The sequence below is a fragment of the Phocoena sinus genome, chromosome 9 (genome assembly GCF_008692025.1).
Source record: "Phocoena sinus isolate mPhoSin1 chromosome 9, mPhoSin1.pri, whole genome shotgun sequence".
NCBI lineage: Eukaryota > Metazoa > Chordata > Mammalia > Artiodactyla > Phocoenidae > Phocoena > Phocoena sinus.
Genome location: NC_045771.1, coordinates 87792472 through 87807185, shown reverse-complemented (window position 1 = coordinate 87807185; position 14714 = coordinate 87792472). Strand labels below are relative to the sequence as shown.

At 37.0% G+C, this 14714-nt stretch overlaps 1 protein-coding gene across 3 annotated transcripts in view; it reads left to right on the top strand.

The window, feature by feature from the left end:
- ORC5 (origin recognition complex subunit 5) overlaps positions 1-13339 on the top strand; it is a 74813-nt gene extending 61474 nt beyond the window's left edge. For all 3 annotated transcript variants that reach the window (XM_032643764.1, XM_032643766.1, XM_032643765.1), the window contains 2 exons: positions 2435-2547; positions 11017-13339. In XM_032643764.1, coding sequence (XP_032499655.1) covers positions 2435-2547; positions 11017-11062 — 159 coding nt within the window. In that variant the 3' untranslated portion in view covers positions 11063-13339. The remainder of the gene's footprint in view (positions 1-2434; positions 2548-11016) is intronic.
- Positions 13340-14714: the final 1375 nt, after the last annotated feature.

The following is a 14714-nucleotide window of genomic DNA, read 5'->3' as shown; positions in this document are numbered from 1 at the left end:
ATAAGACACATAGAAGGAGAAACAGAAAGCTTGACATAATGGTAGAAATAAAATTTTAGAATATCTTTACAGTGAAAGCAAATGGAGTATATAGTCCAGCCAAAAGGACTGTTGTTAGACTGACTATAAAAAGAAAATCACACTACATGTTTATGTGAGCACTATCTAAAGTTAAGAAAATACAAAACCTGAAAGTAAAATGATGAAAAGTACATAGGAAAAAAGATAAGCACCTAAAAGAATGCTGATATAGGTATATTAACACTAGAAAAAAACACACTTTAAGGCAAATCCATTACTTTTGAAAAAGACCATTAGATAATAATGAAAAGATTTAATTTGTCAGCAAAACATAATTTTAAATTTATGCATCAAATAACAGATTCAAAAATATAAAGCAAAAACTAACAATTATAAAGAGAAAAAGACAAACTTCTTATAAGGGGAGAATTTTAGTACCTCTCTCAAGTAGATAAAAAATGTTTATAAGATTTCAACAACACAAACAAGCTTGATCTAATATATATATGTAGAATGGAGAGTGTAACATTAAGCTTCAAAATACATGTTCTTTTCAACACATAGAACATCTATAAAAAGTGTTTCGGGACTTCCCTGGTGGCGCAGTTGTTAAGAATCCGCCTGCCAGTGCAGGGGACGTTGGTTCAAGCCCTGGTCCGAGAAGATCCCACATGCCGCGGAGCAACCGCACCACAACTACTGAGCCTTGGCTCTAGAGCACACGAACCATGACTACGGAAGCCCGCATGCCTAGAGCCCGTGCTCCGAGAAGCCACTGCAATGAGAAGCCTGCTCATCGCAATGAAGAGTAGCCCCCGCTCGCAGCAACTAGAGAAAGCCTGTGCACAGCAACAAAGACCCAGTGCAGCAAAAAATAAATAAATTTACTTAAAAAAAAGTTTCAAGACATTTTTGTCTTAAAAGACAAAAATGTAATTTGTAATTTGTAATATTAGAAATTAAAGTCTTAGCCTTTTGAATGCAGAGCTTCATATTTCGACCTATTGATACAAAATGTTTTTCTAATTGAAAAAATATTTTATATTTGCTAAATGTATTTTATATACATAAAATACTGTGGTAATCTATCCATGTGTTCATTTAAAAAAATTGTTTATAAAGTAATGACAGCTGACTGAACACTGCATAACAGTTTTCCCTGTGAAATTGTAATGGGAGGGAGTTCCCTGGTGGTCTAGTGGTTAGGATTTGGTGCTTTCACTAACGTGCCTGGGTTCGATCCCTGGTCAGGGAACAGATCTTGCAAGCTGTGTGGCGCAGCCAAAATAATAAAAATAATAAAATTTAAAAATTGTAATGGGAAACATAGTGGAGTCTTTGCAGCATAATATGGTGAGCAAGGACTCTAGGTTTGAATTCTTGTTAAGCCACCTCCAGTTCTGGGATCTGAGGAAAGTTACTTAACGTCTCTAAGGCTCGTTTATAAAATGAGTATGATAGTGTCCACCTTGTAGGGTCAAGAGGAATAAATGAGATGCTGTGTATAGGTACTTGGTACGAAGCAAATCACTACTACTATTACTGTTTTTATTACTCAGAATGTTTACTGCATCTCAAGGTATTGATCTCAAGTTAAGTGAGCATTTTTTTATTCCTAAGACACATGATTAGGTATTACGGATACTGTAACTCTTATCCCTTATATTGCCACAGGCAGTTACAGGTCACCAAGTCTCCAGATCTTCTTGCCATTGCTGGCTTCTTTTTTTGGTTGGCCTGCAGGAGATGAGAATAAAAAATTGGGAGAAGAGAATGGGCTACTTAAAGAATTTCAGCTCTTGGGTCAGCTTTCTTTCTTGGATTTCAGAGCATTTAACACTTTTGTTGGCCTTATGCATGTGAAGTTATTTTGATTTTGACCTATCAAGATACACTTTTGCTTTTGCCAATATTAATCCACCCGGTGTTTTCCTGACTACCTAGTTGGTGATCAGTTTTAAAAGAAGACTAAGTCCAGGTCTGAAGGATGTATTTCTTACCTAACCAGATACCCAACTCTGAAAAAGGCCCACTTTCACATTTTAACTGCTCAGTTCTCAAGGGAGTACAGATTTGCTATTCTGAGCTATTTAGATAGAAACTTCATAAATTTTTTATGGAGAGAAGGAATGTCCTTTGTTTATAGTTTTTAAAGGTTAGCAGTCATGTGTGTGTCATTAAATGAAATAAATTTGTCTCTAGTGGAGTCCTTAAAGGTTGATCATTGGTTTAACTAAGACTTTAAGCATATGTACAAATTTGTATATATAGATTTCAAAGTAGTCATATTCTTTGCAGATGTCCTTGTGAATTCAGTTATATATCTTTATCAAAGTATAAAATGTTTCAGAAACAAGGGCATCATGTAATCTGATTAAACCATTTTCTCATAAAAATGCTTTCTTTTTTTTAGATTACCTCTTTAGTGACTCTTCAGCTATTAACCCTGGTTGGCCATGATGATCAGCTTGATGGACCAAAATACAAATGCACAGTATCTCTGGACTTCATCAGAGCTATTGCTAGGTAAGTGTAGAATAATTGTTAACTTAAATGTCTTGAATTATGTAAATGATATACTAAATATAAAAATTAATCTTCTTTCTAATGTAATGTCATTAGTCATTTAAGCAAGAAAAGGTCATTTTAGTGCCAAGAATGCATAAGTTTCACTGTAGAATGAACCCTCTCATTAAATTTACAAATGACATAAAATTGGGAGAATTAGCTAACATGTTATATGGCAAAAAATCAAGATTCTGAGAGACCTTAACAGACTGGAATAATGGTCACATAGTAGGTAGGATTTAATGGGCAGTTGACTACAAAAACCTAGTATGTACTGTAGTGTATACAGAAGTCAAAATACAATTACACGTGAAACTTATATAATGTTAAAAACCATTGTTACCTCAATTAAAAAAACAAAAAAAACAAAAAAACCTCATAGGTACTAAAACAAGATGGAAGAGACCTGGCTTAAGTTCTAAGTATTTTAGATGACTGCAGGGTTTTAACAGTCTTGGTGTCTTGTTCAAGGGATATAATAGGTCTACTATGTGTTGCCATAGGCAGATCAAATGTGGTATGCTGTGCTGTGCTTGGAGTTTTAAAAGGGGGCATTAATGAATGGGTACATGCTGAGGGGGCAGGAGGAGAGTAGTAGAATGAGGAACCATGTCACATCTGTGAGTGAGGGGCAAGGTGTGAGAGAAAAGGCTTAGGAAGGATATGGTAACCACCTCAGAGGCTGTCATGTGCAAAATGGATGAAACTAATTCTCGATAATTCTAGAGCATTAGAAATTCAAGGGAGGAAAGTATGTCTGTCAAAATGAAAGCTATCTAAAAATGCAACGAGTTTCCTCATGAAGAGGTGTACTTGCTGTTAGGCAAAATGTTCCAGCCATTATGGTTGCAACTGGATAACAGTTTGTCAAGACTTGTAGTAGAAGAGGTAGTGTGTGGGTAGCCTGGTAGGTGGAATAAGACAGGCCATAATGCAGTGTCTTCCCAACCTTTTTGAATATGATGATTCCATTTTAAAATCCTTTTAAAATTAATCATGGAAGTATTTTTGTATATTTCAAAATTAATAATATATAGGCATGGAACATTATTCAGCCTAAAACCAGTGCTTGACATAGGTATGGATTTGCAGATCTCCTCTAATGAATTTTACAGTTTCTTAAAGTTTCTGAAGTCCACAGCTTGGCAGCCTCTGCCCCGAAGTCTCTTCTGAATTAAAAGTTCTGTGATACTGTGAAGCAGGTATTGAGACATTTTGATGACATGTAGACTCTGAAACTTGAAATGAGGGTTTTGAAATGTGTTGTTATGATAAAACTGGGCAAACTTTTACACTGAGGAAATTGAGCAGAAACTTTTTTGGAATGCATTCCACATGACCATAAAGCAGGAACTTTCTGTTTCTAAATAATGGTATTTAAAACTCTGTATCTTAAGAGCCTCTGTCAAAGGCATAACTTTTGAATGCTGAATGTTTACTTCAGGGATTTTGTCATGACTGTGTATGTGTTGAGTTCTGCCCCATCATAATCACGTACAGGACAGGTTTGTGAGTGCCCCATATGATGAATATGCAGTGAACCGAACTGAACTGTGTGTTGCTTAATCCACAGCATCATTGATATTAAACACTTCCAGAGAAGTGCACTTCCATTTACAACCTCAGAAGGGAGCAGGAATTGTAGACCTGGAATTTTGCCGTAGAACTTGGGAACTCTAACTTGCTTTGTTACATGTGTTTACTCTTTCTTACTTTCCATGGGCAGTGTCCAAAGAACAGTCACCTCCCTCTTTCCACATCTGCCCTCATCCACCTTCTCATCCCAGTGATGTTTTTGTACTTCTTTTCTGATGATTTAACCTGCCATTTTTTCCCTCCCTCCCCCATCCTTCTATCTTTCCCTAATATTCTTTGTCACTGCCTTAATGAAAACCTGATTCTTACCTGGAGATACTTTCCCTAGAGTTATCTCTACTGGTAGCTTCTTACTTTCTCAAACCCCAGTCCCTCAGGGTTGGATGCTCTTTAAGTGCTATCCTTTTTTCTTGTTGCCATTTCTAGATTGTTACTTTCCCCCAATTTCTTGTGAAAATGTGGGTTTCTTTGAGACTCTTGCAATCTGGCTCTATTTTCCTCTTCTCCTTATGACTGATTATCTTCTACCAGCCTCCCAGCCGTTCCACCTCATGTACTGAACAGTAGAGCATGTAGTTCATAGGTTTCTTTTCAACCTAGATTCTTGACTCTATTCAAACCACAAGTCCTAATGTCTGTATTCACTCTGTTCAGTATTCACTGTTTCACAGAGCTAAATCGAGACTATCAGTTGAGAACTTCTTCAGCTACCTACATTGGTGCCCATCTTCTGTCTTTCCTTTATCAGTAGGTTAGGATCCTCTTACTGTCTAAGGTGGATTCTTCCACTTCTGCTCTGAATTCCATCTCCTCCCTTTCACCAGAACCTTTTGCAGTCCTCAGACTATCTGTTCTGTTCTTTCAGGCACCCAACACGGTTGACCTCTCTCTCTCTCTGTCTCTCAGAACTCTCTTCCCCTAGAGCCCATGATTCCAGTCTTCTGGTTTTCATATTTATTCTTTGGCTGTTTCTTCTAAAGCTCATTTGCCAGTGTATTCCTATCCACCTGACCTTTAAATGTAGCTGGTCCTTGAGGCTTGGCTCTTTTTTCTTTTCATATTATATTTTTTCCTAGGTAATTTTAGCTTTACCCCTGCTTCAACAACTATCTATGCACTAATCTTACTCCCCAGTTTTTAAAGGCCAGACCTTTTTTCTAATATTCTTGACCTTTATTGGATGTTTCCCACGTATATCAATGTATTTACAAAACTGAACTCAGCAATTCCTACCTCTGCTTCTGCCTGCCAACAAAAAAGGAGTGATGCAGCTTTCCTCCAGTGTTCCCTGGTTCAGTGACTAGCACTTCAGTCTGCCATGTTGCACAGGCCTGAAACCTGGGAGTTATTTTTGACATTTCTCACTCCCACACTCGCAATATCCAAGCATTAGTCCTTTTGAGCCTGTTGGGTCCCTCCTATTGTATCTCAAATTCATTCACTTTTGTCATTTGTTCTATTAGCCCTCTAGACCAGGCCACCATCATCTCTTCTCTGGTAGCTTCCTAATTGGTCTTCTGTCTACTCTTATTCCCTTATAATTTGTTGTCCACACTATTGCCAGAATGATCTTATAAAAATTTAATATCACCTTCCTACTTAAAAGTCTTTAATATCAATAGTTTCCCATAACTCTTAGGATAAAAGACAGAATGTTTAAAAGAGCCGGCGAGGCCCCAGTGACCTGGCCCTGGCCTTTATGCCCAGCCATACCTGCCATGCACATCTTCTCCCCTAGGTATTTGCACTTTAACCGCTCTGGCTGTTTTCAGTTCTTCATATAACACTATTCATTGCATATGCAGCACTTCCCAACTCCTCCTCTCCTTTATCTAGCTAACTGCTGCGTAACCTTTAGATTTCAGTTTAAATGTCTCTTCCTTGAAGAAGCCATCTCAAACATACAATGACCTCCCATCGCTCACGCCTGCACACACACACTATAAACAGTTATACAGGTCCCCATATCTTCTGAGACTTATCATTATTTTACGTAAGTAATTAATGCAGTAATTAGAACTTCCTCCCTACAGTATAAGTCCATGAAACTCAGAGCAGAGACTGTCAGTCATTGCCTTACTCAAACCCAGCACAAGACTTTAAACTCAATATATACCAAATGTCCAAAGTATTGCATGTTTTTTAAAAATCATGATTAGTAGTAAAACTTCAGATGAAAGGAAACAATTGTGGACTTGACTCTGGGGCCGGCAAGAAGAAGGGAGCTACTAAGGAGACAGAGTTTCATTCCAAATTGAGGTTTGGTGGAGATCAGAGATCCCGAGGATAGTTAGCAAAGATGAAGTAGGTAGCCCTAGTTCCAGACACCCGTGGCAGAGAATGAACAATTAGATCACAGGATACAACCTAAATATCCAAAGTAAGGGAATGGATCAGTAATTTATTATATATTCTTACAAAAAAAACATTGTGCGGTTATTTAAAATCATAATTTTGAAGGATAAAAACACAGGAAAACACTCAGGATACAAGCTTAAGTGGATAAAACAGTTATATAAAAAGTTGTGTATTATACAAGAAAGGTAGAAAAACCTAAGGCAAGGGAGTAATGGTCAAAATTGTCAGTTGCTGCCAAGAAATCAGGCCGAGTGTATCTGATTTAATGGTAAAGCAGTCACATGTAACTTTATCAAGAACACTTTCAGGGATAAAGTGAGGTAGAAGTCAGGTTATAGGGCATTGAAGTAGTATTTATAAGAAAGTTGATGCAGTAAATAGGATGCTTTTTATTCACTTAAGATTTATTGTGTTGTCCATTATAATCCCTATGCTAGGCTTTGGGGATATAGCAAGAAGTATAACAGATTTGTATCCTATCCTCATGTGCCTACATTATAGAATATTTTTGCTATAAAGAGGAAGAGAGGATTGTTACCTACTAACCAGATTGTGGGGTTGTGAGCATAAAGATTTGAGCATATTTAAATGCTGATAGGAAAGAACTCGTAGAGAAGGAGAGTTAATGATACAAAAGAGAGCTATTAATTTAAAGCACAAAGTCCTTGAAAAGGTGTAGAACATGGGATTTAGAAATATTGGTTAAAGAAATAGGCTTAGATGAGAGAGGGGAATCCCTTTGCATTATAACAAGAGGAAAAGGTGGATTCAGATGGAGCTGAATTGGGAGATTTGGTGGCAAGAAGTTGAAGAAGGTCTGATCTGATGTTTTCTATTTTGCCTGTAAAGGAGGAGGCAATATTGAGACTAAGGACAGAAGTACTAGCAGTTTGAGAGGAATATGGATATTTGAAATAGCTGCTGTGGGGAATGGGAGAAAGTGCTGACAAGGAAAGCAACTTGATGCTAGTGTTGAGGGCCCGGTTGAGGTTCCTGACCTTGAATTTACAGTGGCAGCAATCTGTGAAACTTGTGATCTTCTCCAACAGCATTCCATATGCCAGGTACTGGGACAGCAAAGGGCTGTAATTGAAATCACATAGGATTGGGGTTTTGCCAGGTGAATTCAGTGGATGCTAGCAGATGAATGCTTGAAGTGACAAACCATGGAGTCTAAGCTAGGAAGGGAAGGAAGGAAGTAAAGCTAGTAGAGGGCTAATAGTTCAGTGCCTGGCACGTAATACTCTAATTATTTGTAGATCAGGAGAAAGCGAAGAGAGGTTTGTAAACTAGTTGTCTCCACTGGAGGTAAGAGAGAGGGATAGTGTGCAGTGAAGTCACTAAAGCTGAGGTAGATCTTGGAATAGAGAGGAAGACTGAACGGGGTGCTGCATTATTAGCTGACTAAGAGGTGGTGACGGGGATAAAGGGTGGTTAGTGGAATGGTCTGAGACTCAGAGGAGCAGAGCTTTTTGCACAGGGACACCGAGCCCACCTGCCAGGACTGCCTGGGCTGCAGTAGAGTCTAACCTCACTGGAAAGATCTGAAGAAGAGGCTTGGTCCTTCAGGGGGAGCCAACTTTCAGTTAAGCCTGGAAGAGGAAGAAAACCATTCATTCATGGAAGAGGTAGAGGACATAGAGAATGTTCTTGACCAAGGAACAGTGGAAAGATTTGGACAGAGAAGCATTAGGAGGCTGGTTCCAGAAAGGAGCACAGAATATGGAGGTAGAGTATGGGAGAGGACAGATGACAAGAAGTGTATTAAATATTGTCCCTGGGTGGTTCTTAATGTTGACGGTAGTTAAAGTTTCTAATTTTTTCCCTCCACAGTCAGTGGGTAGACGCTACAAAATAACTTAAGATTGCAGCTTAAAGTTGTATGATTGCAAATTGTCTGAAGAACCAAGCTAAAAATGAAAAACTCAAACTGCCTACAAAAGTAAAAGGAAATAAAATAGTATCCCATGAGAAAAAAGTACTTCAATGTAGTAAAAGCATCAACAAAGTGAAATAAAAGGATAAAGGCAAAATTAAATCCTTAGATATATGCCATGTAATTAACTTGTATTAAAGTATTCTAAATTCTGGTTTAAGAATTACTCCTAGGCAGAGTGCCACCAACATTATTTTTGTTTATCCTATTTCTTTTTAGATGCTTACTTTAGAAAATAATTATTTGTGTTCTATGAGAGAGAGAATCTCCTGTAGTATTTAAAAACTATCTTTGGAATGTGTGATTTAAGTTTTGATGTTGCCCTGTGGTTATTCTATCAAATTCTGCTGTGTCTTAAAATAATATATGTGGGGATCAGTTGGGTAAGTCACCTGTTTATACTGGGGGATGGAAGGATGATAGAGAAAGGTAGTCATACATCTTGGGCAGTAAATGTTTCTTAGAGGAGTGATCTTACATATTCTTTTCACAATTAATTTAGTTTTTTTAAAAGTCCAAAAATCTTAACTATGATTCAGTTTACTTGAGTACTTCCCAGTGGCAAAGCAGAGAAATGGAATGTAGTGAACCTTTAAATGCTTAGTGTTTTTAAGTGTTTTTAGTGTAAATTGCTTAGTATTTTTAAGTCAGTCCATTCATTCTAAAAAGAAAAATTTATTGCATAAATTATGCTGCAGTGTTAAATAGATTATTAGATAAGATGGAGGAGTCCTACCACTAACAAATCACAGAGTTTTCATTTGTTTATGTTCTAGTACTAGTCCATTATACAAACATTTCTCTGTAGCTATCACAACATAGTTGCAATTCTCTTTTCTCCTTACCTCTCTTAATATTGTAGTTATGGCTTCATATTGATCATTTTATATGGCTTTGTAATAGTCTATCACATAATGCCTTCTGGTCCCATAGTGTTGGAATTTTAATTGTTTTCATCTTAGCTTCTTCTAAACTTTTTCTTTTCCACTCAATGCAAAAAAAAAGAAAAAAAGAAAATCCAAAAGACAATAAAACTTACTTAACACTAAGTTCACTTTACCTTGTCACTTTAGGTTTATAACCTTAAGACCCAAAATCATTGTGGGGAAATGTGCCTGGAGAGAGATACAAATTCAACCTTCCTTTTTACCTCTGATTAAAAATAGCCTACTATGTCTGTTTCCTTCTAAAATCCTCTAAAAAAGATCTTTTCAACCAATCATGAAAAATCTTTTCATGATTTTTAAAAAAATGATTTGTTAGTGGTACCTTGTTACTAGTAAATTTGGTGGGGCTCTAGAGTTGAATGAAAGAAAAGGACATAAAAATAAACAGCTTTATGATATAATAACCATACCTTTTGTGTCTTTATGCCTGAGATAAGTTTTTATTTTAGTAACTATATTTAGTTGTTTTATTACTGCTAATGATAACAGAATTGTTTTGACAGTGTTTTTATACAATTTGGAAAGTTTTAGTGTTCTTTAAAGAGACACTATTGTAATGAAACAATTAAAGTACTCTTCATTCCATCATTAGGTACCACAATAGCCATAGCATCTCATTTGAGCTATTTTAAAATGTGTTTTCATAAGCAGTATCTATAGTTCCCCATTCCAGATTTTTAAAAATATTTGATATGTCAGTCATTTGCTTAGAAACTTTTTTAGAAAGTGTATTACAAAATGATAGACAAAAACACTAATTGATGATGGTTTAATAAATAAGAGCATGCAATTAGTGCATCTTTAAAGGCTGTTCTCACATGGATGATTATTTTTGTAGAACTGAATACTTTAATGCTTTAATTTTATACTTATTGCTAGATCATTATATCTAATTATTTTGACCATTTATTCAAATAATAAACCTCCAAGTCTGAATATTTATAGTGAAGAATGAGTTTAGAGAAAGGAAAATAATTATATGTCTCTGTCTCCTGCTATTTTATTCTGCCTGCCATCAGAGTACAAAAATATACATTCACATCGTCTGTTTGTTGTATCGTATTCTTGTATCATACAGATTTAGTTACAATACACACACAGGTCAGCCAGTGTTAAAAGACTGAAAAGAATGAAAACTACAAATGAGGACAGATGAGCTATGCATTATGTAATGATAAAACAGGTGTTTTGGAAGATAAACAATGTTCAAAAGCAAAGAAGATTTAAATACTTCTGCATCTCTAATTACTTTATTCTGGTTATTAGACAAAAAGCAAATAGCTTTCAGATGAAATCCAAACTTTCTGTAGTATAACTGAAATACAGAATGTTGGATAATTCTAACTTCGTTTCCTTTTTTTAGAAAAGCAAACTTTATGCGTTGGGGAAAAAAAACTTTTTAAAGAAACTCTGTTCCTAGTGACATTTAAAAAAAATAATGTCAATTCTATCATGATGCTTTTGACAGTATCTTAGGATTGGTTAGCAATAGTTGTGAGCTATTTTGCGTGTGATTCTCTGAATCATACATACAAAGCTGAGCAGTCTGGGCGGTGAGGATGCTAACATACTGTCTGTTTTTGTTTATAGGACGGTGAACTTTGACATAATAAAATACTTGTATGATTTCTTGTGAAAACAAGCTTCAAAGCCATATGGACACTGTGACAATGACTAAGCCAAGCTGTGTTCATCCAACTACTCAGTTGGCCAGGGAGAGGAGTTCTTTGGCTCTATTGGATTTGTCCAGACAGGTGCTGGCCCAGCATGGAATCTGATGAAAATACTCTGATTGGTCTGGGTGAATGTGAGCAGAAGACTATTTACCAGGGACCCTGGAGTATTTGGAAGGAACGTGTTAATTATAAACAGCAGGGTTTGAGCACAATCTGTTCTTCTCTTAATGATGTTATCTTAACACTGAAATTGCCCGAAACCCATTTACTTAGGACTACATTTTACTCTGTGAACTATCCCCTGCACTTTGAATGTGCCAGCAGCCCTTGTATATAAGCCCAGTCTTTTCACTTCCTCTCCACAGGAGCCTCTGCAGTTGCTTGCCAAAGCAGATTTTCCTAAGGCCACCACTTTAAAAAATCATAGTTGCAAAATAGAATAAGTAGAAGTTTTTTGTTTTTTTTTAAGATCCAAGTTTGCATATGCTTATCTTTCACCCTGATTTTCTCAAAAGGCAAGGTAGTTTGATCAGATATAGGGCAGCTTTCCACCTCTAAGCCTACTTGAGAACTGCAGTATGCTTAGGTGAGGTTTATCTGGTCACTTTTGCAATTAACTACCCAACATAGCTTTTTAATCTGCATGATGGTTTTCTTTCCTTCTTTTAATCATTGGCCTTTAATAGTTCCACAATAAAATTTTTTCCTGTTATATCAGTTATGAACCTTGGGTCTGATTTTCTTGTCTATTCATATTTTTTAAGACATTTTCTGTTAGCATGTAAATGCTTGAAAATTATTTTGAGCAGCTTTAAAGTGCTTAATTATGGAGCCTAGTTTAAATTTCAGTTGCATTTTATTCTTTCATTCTCTTTTTGAAGAAAAATTCTCACAATAGGCACCCCCAAATAGGAAGCCTTTTAATGTAGTGACTGACACTTTCTGGATCAAAGAAAACGAGTAGTTGTCTACTTGCATTTATTTAGAGGTACTGAGTAGGGGGAGAAGGAATGAAATTCCTTTTTGTCTGCCTACACAAGATAGCATGGAGCACCCTCACCCTGTGTCTCTTGTCCCATGGAAGATGGTGAAATTTTGTGTACCACAGATGTTTGTAGAAGCCAGGACCAGGGAAAGCCATGTGCATTGCAAATTCAGGCTTAGGCTTACTGCACGTAGAAATCTGTGTATCATTCAAGTAGAAGGCAGTTTGAGTAGCTGATTCAAGGAAGAGCAATGCACTTCGGGGATTTTCAGCCCCTCGTAGTTTGCTATAAAGTGGCAGGTCTGCTGTGCAGCTTTCTTGGATAGCCTGGGACCAGTCTGCCTTTTGAGGGAAGAACTCTGGAATATGAAGGGGGACAGAGATTGTCAAATAGGGAACTGGGGAAGACAGAAAGGAGGCAACGTTTCCTGTATGTGACTCTCGCTGCCTTCTCACTGCTGGCCACCTGTCCCCGGCCCAGCACCTTGCTTATCTTGTACTGCCCCACACTGTGCCACCAGCCCTACGTATGGCTTCCCTGCAAAACACCTTGTAACCAGATTTTCCCTGCCTCTGACTGGGCCATGAGAACTTTATGTTTTGTAATTTACTTACTAATGGCTTGCTAAATGACTCACTAACTAACTTGATTAATTTATTTAAACGAAGACTAACAGAGCTTAATGTGGATATTAGCATTTTAACAAGGGTTATCTGCAAATGAAATTTCTAATTGGAAGATATAAGTCACCAATTAGAGGAGGGAATCTAATGATGAGAATGATGCTGGCTGGTGGGCCAGATATTTCTGTTAAAAGAGGAGGTGTCTAAATTATATTAAGCATCTATTCTACCTAGATCTAAAAATGATTTAGGTGGTAGAAGAACAAAGTTACCAGGCTGTGGGATTTTAGATTTTTTTATACATGGTTGATCCTGCATTTTAAAAATGTCTTCTTTCCATTACCATGACTCAGATATACATAGTAAGGAGGAGACCTTATTCCCCCTCTTATTTTCAAGTCAGTTTCAATCCCTGAATCAGTCTTCATTGCTGAAACAGTTCCTTTTCAGTAACTCTGGAAGGGATTCTGATCCAACAAGTCTCTTTTCATTAAGCCCTAAAAAGTCAAAAAGGGGTCAAGTCTCTAGGGCAGCAGTTAAGAGCTGAGGCTCTTGAGTCAGACTACCTTTGTCAAATACCAGCTGTATCTCTAGGAGCTGTGTGATGTTAGATAAATTATTGAATCTCTCTGTGCCTCTTTTGTTTTCTCACCTATACAATGGAAAGTAAAACTTCCCTCATGCAGCTGTTTAGAGAATTAATAAATAAGTTGATATATTTAAGGTGGTAGATCTCAACTGTAGGGAGTTTTGCCCACCAGAGAATGTTTAGCAATTTCTGGAGACATTTTTGGTTATCACAACTGGTTGTGAGGTACGGGAGGGTAGAGACCTAGGATGCTCCTAACCATCCTAAATGCATGTCCCACAACAGAATTATCTGGTTCAAAGTATCAGTAGTGCCACGTTTCAGAAACTCCGATCTAAGTAAGGTACTTGACACTTCGTAAGTGCTCAATAAATGTTAGCTATTATTATTATCATGAAATATTTGTGACCTCGAAAGGAGTTAAGTGACAGAATGTGACAACATTCCAACTAAATAGAGAAGAGGTACTCTTATCTATTCCTATCTAGGAAACTTCTTGTTAAAATTTTTTGAATTATTCAAATGGATGCAATACCTTGGATTCTTACTTTTAGAACTGAAGGATTTTCTCCTGGGTTCTAATTCACATGTAGGTTTCATTGCTTATTTTTCAGGATCTTGTTGAATAGTCAAAAGCATGAACTGAGAATGATCAATCAGAGAGCAGGTGACTGAGGAGTTACAGTGTTTGCCCTCAAGGTGTGATGGCTGTACAATTAGTGGTATACCTCCGACGGATTTAGTTAACCAACAACTGTTTAATGTAATTAAGGTGGTCTGGAGCAAGGAAAGCTCAGCATAAGAAGAAGCCTCCTTTGTTACTCCAAGGTATGCCCTACTCTGCTTGTACTATGCAAAGAAAAGAAAAGTAATGGACCAAGTCCAGGAATAATGCATCCCTTATCGCATTAAGTACTCAGTCTCTAAAATAGTAGATGAAATGCCACAGCTGCCCATGTATGTGACCAGGGCTGTAGTAGCATCCTCTGCTTTTGCCTGAAGTCTCACACTATTGAGTACCATAGTTGCATCTTACGCCTTTTTCCATGAGCAGAGACTTAGATTGGAGGTAATTAACCAGAGGTTGATATTATTCAGCTTCATCCCCTACATTTTGAAAGCTTCATCTCCTACAAAGTGTGACTGTATCATATGTAAAATAGTTTAGATAATTTTGTATGTAATTTCAGTCTGCTGACACAATTTGCTTTCAGAAATGCTTGGTAGAGCTCAAAGAAATCTTTCCTATCAAGATACCAACGTTTCACTCAAATTTGCTGTTAAATGCCCTCAGTGCATAGTTAGTGTTCATTTTCCAGCAGTGACACATTCATGAAGCACAGTTTGAGAAGTAGAAATTTGGTAGAGCAGAGAAAATTATAATCAATTCATTCATTTAACTGCATGTTGATGC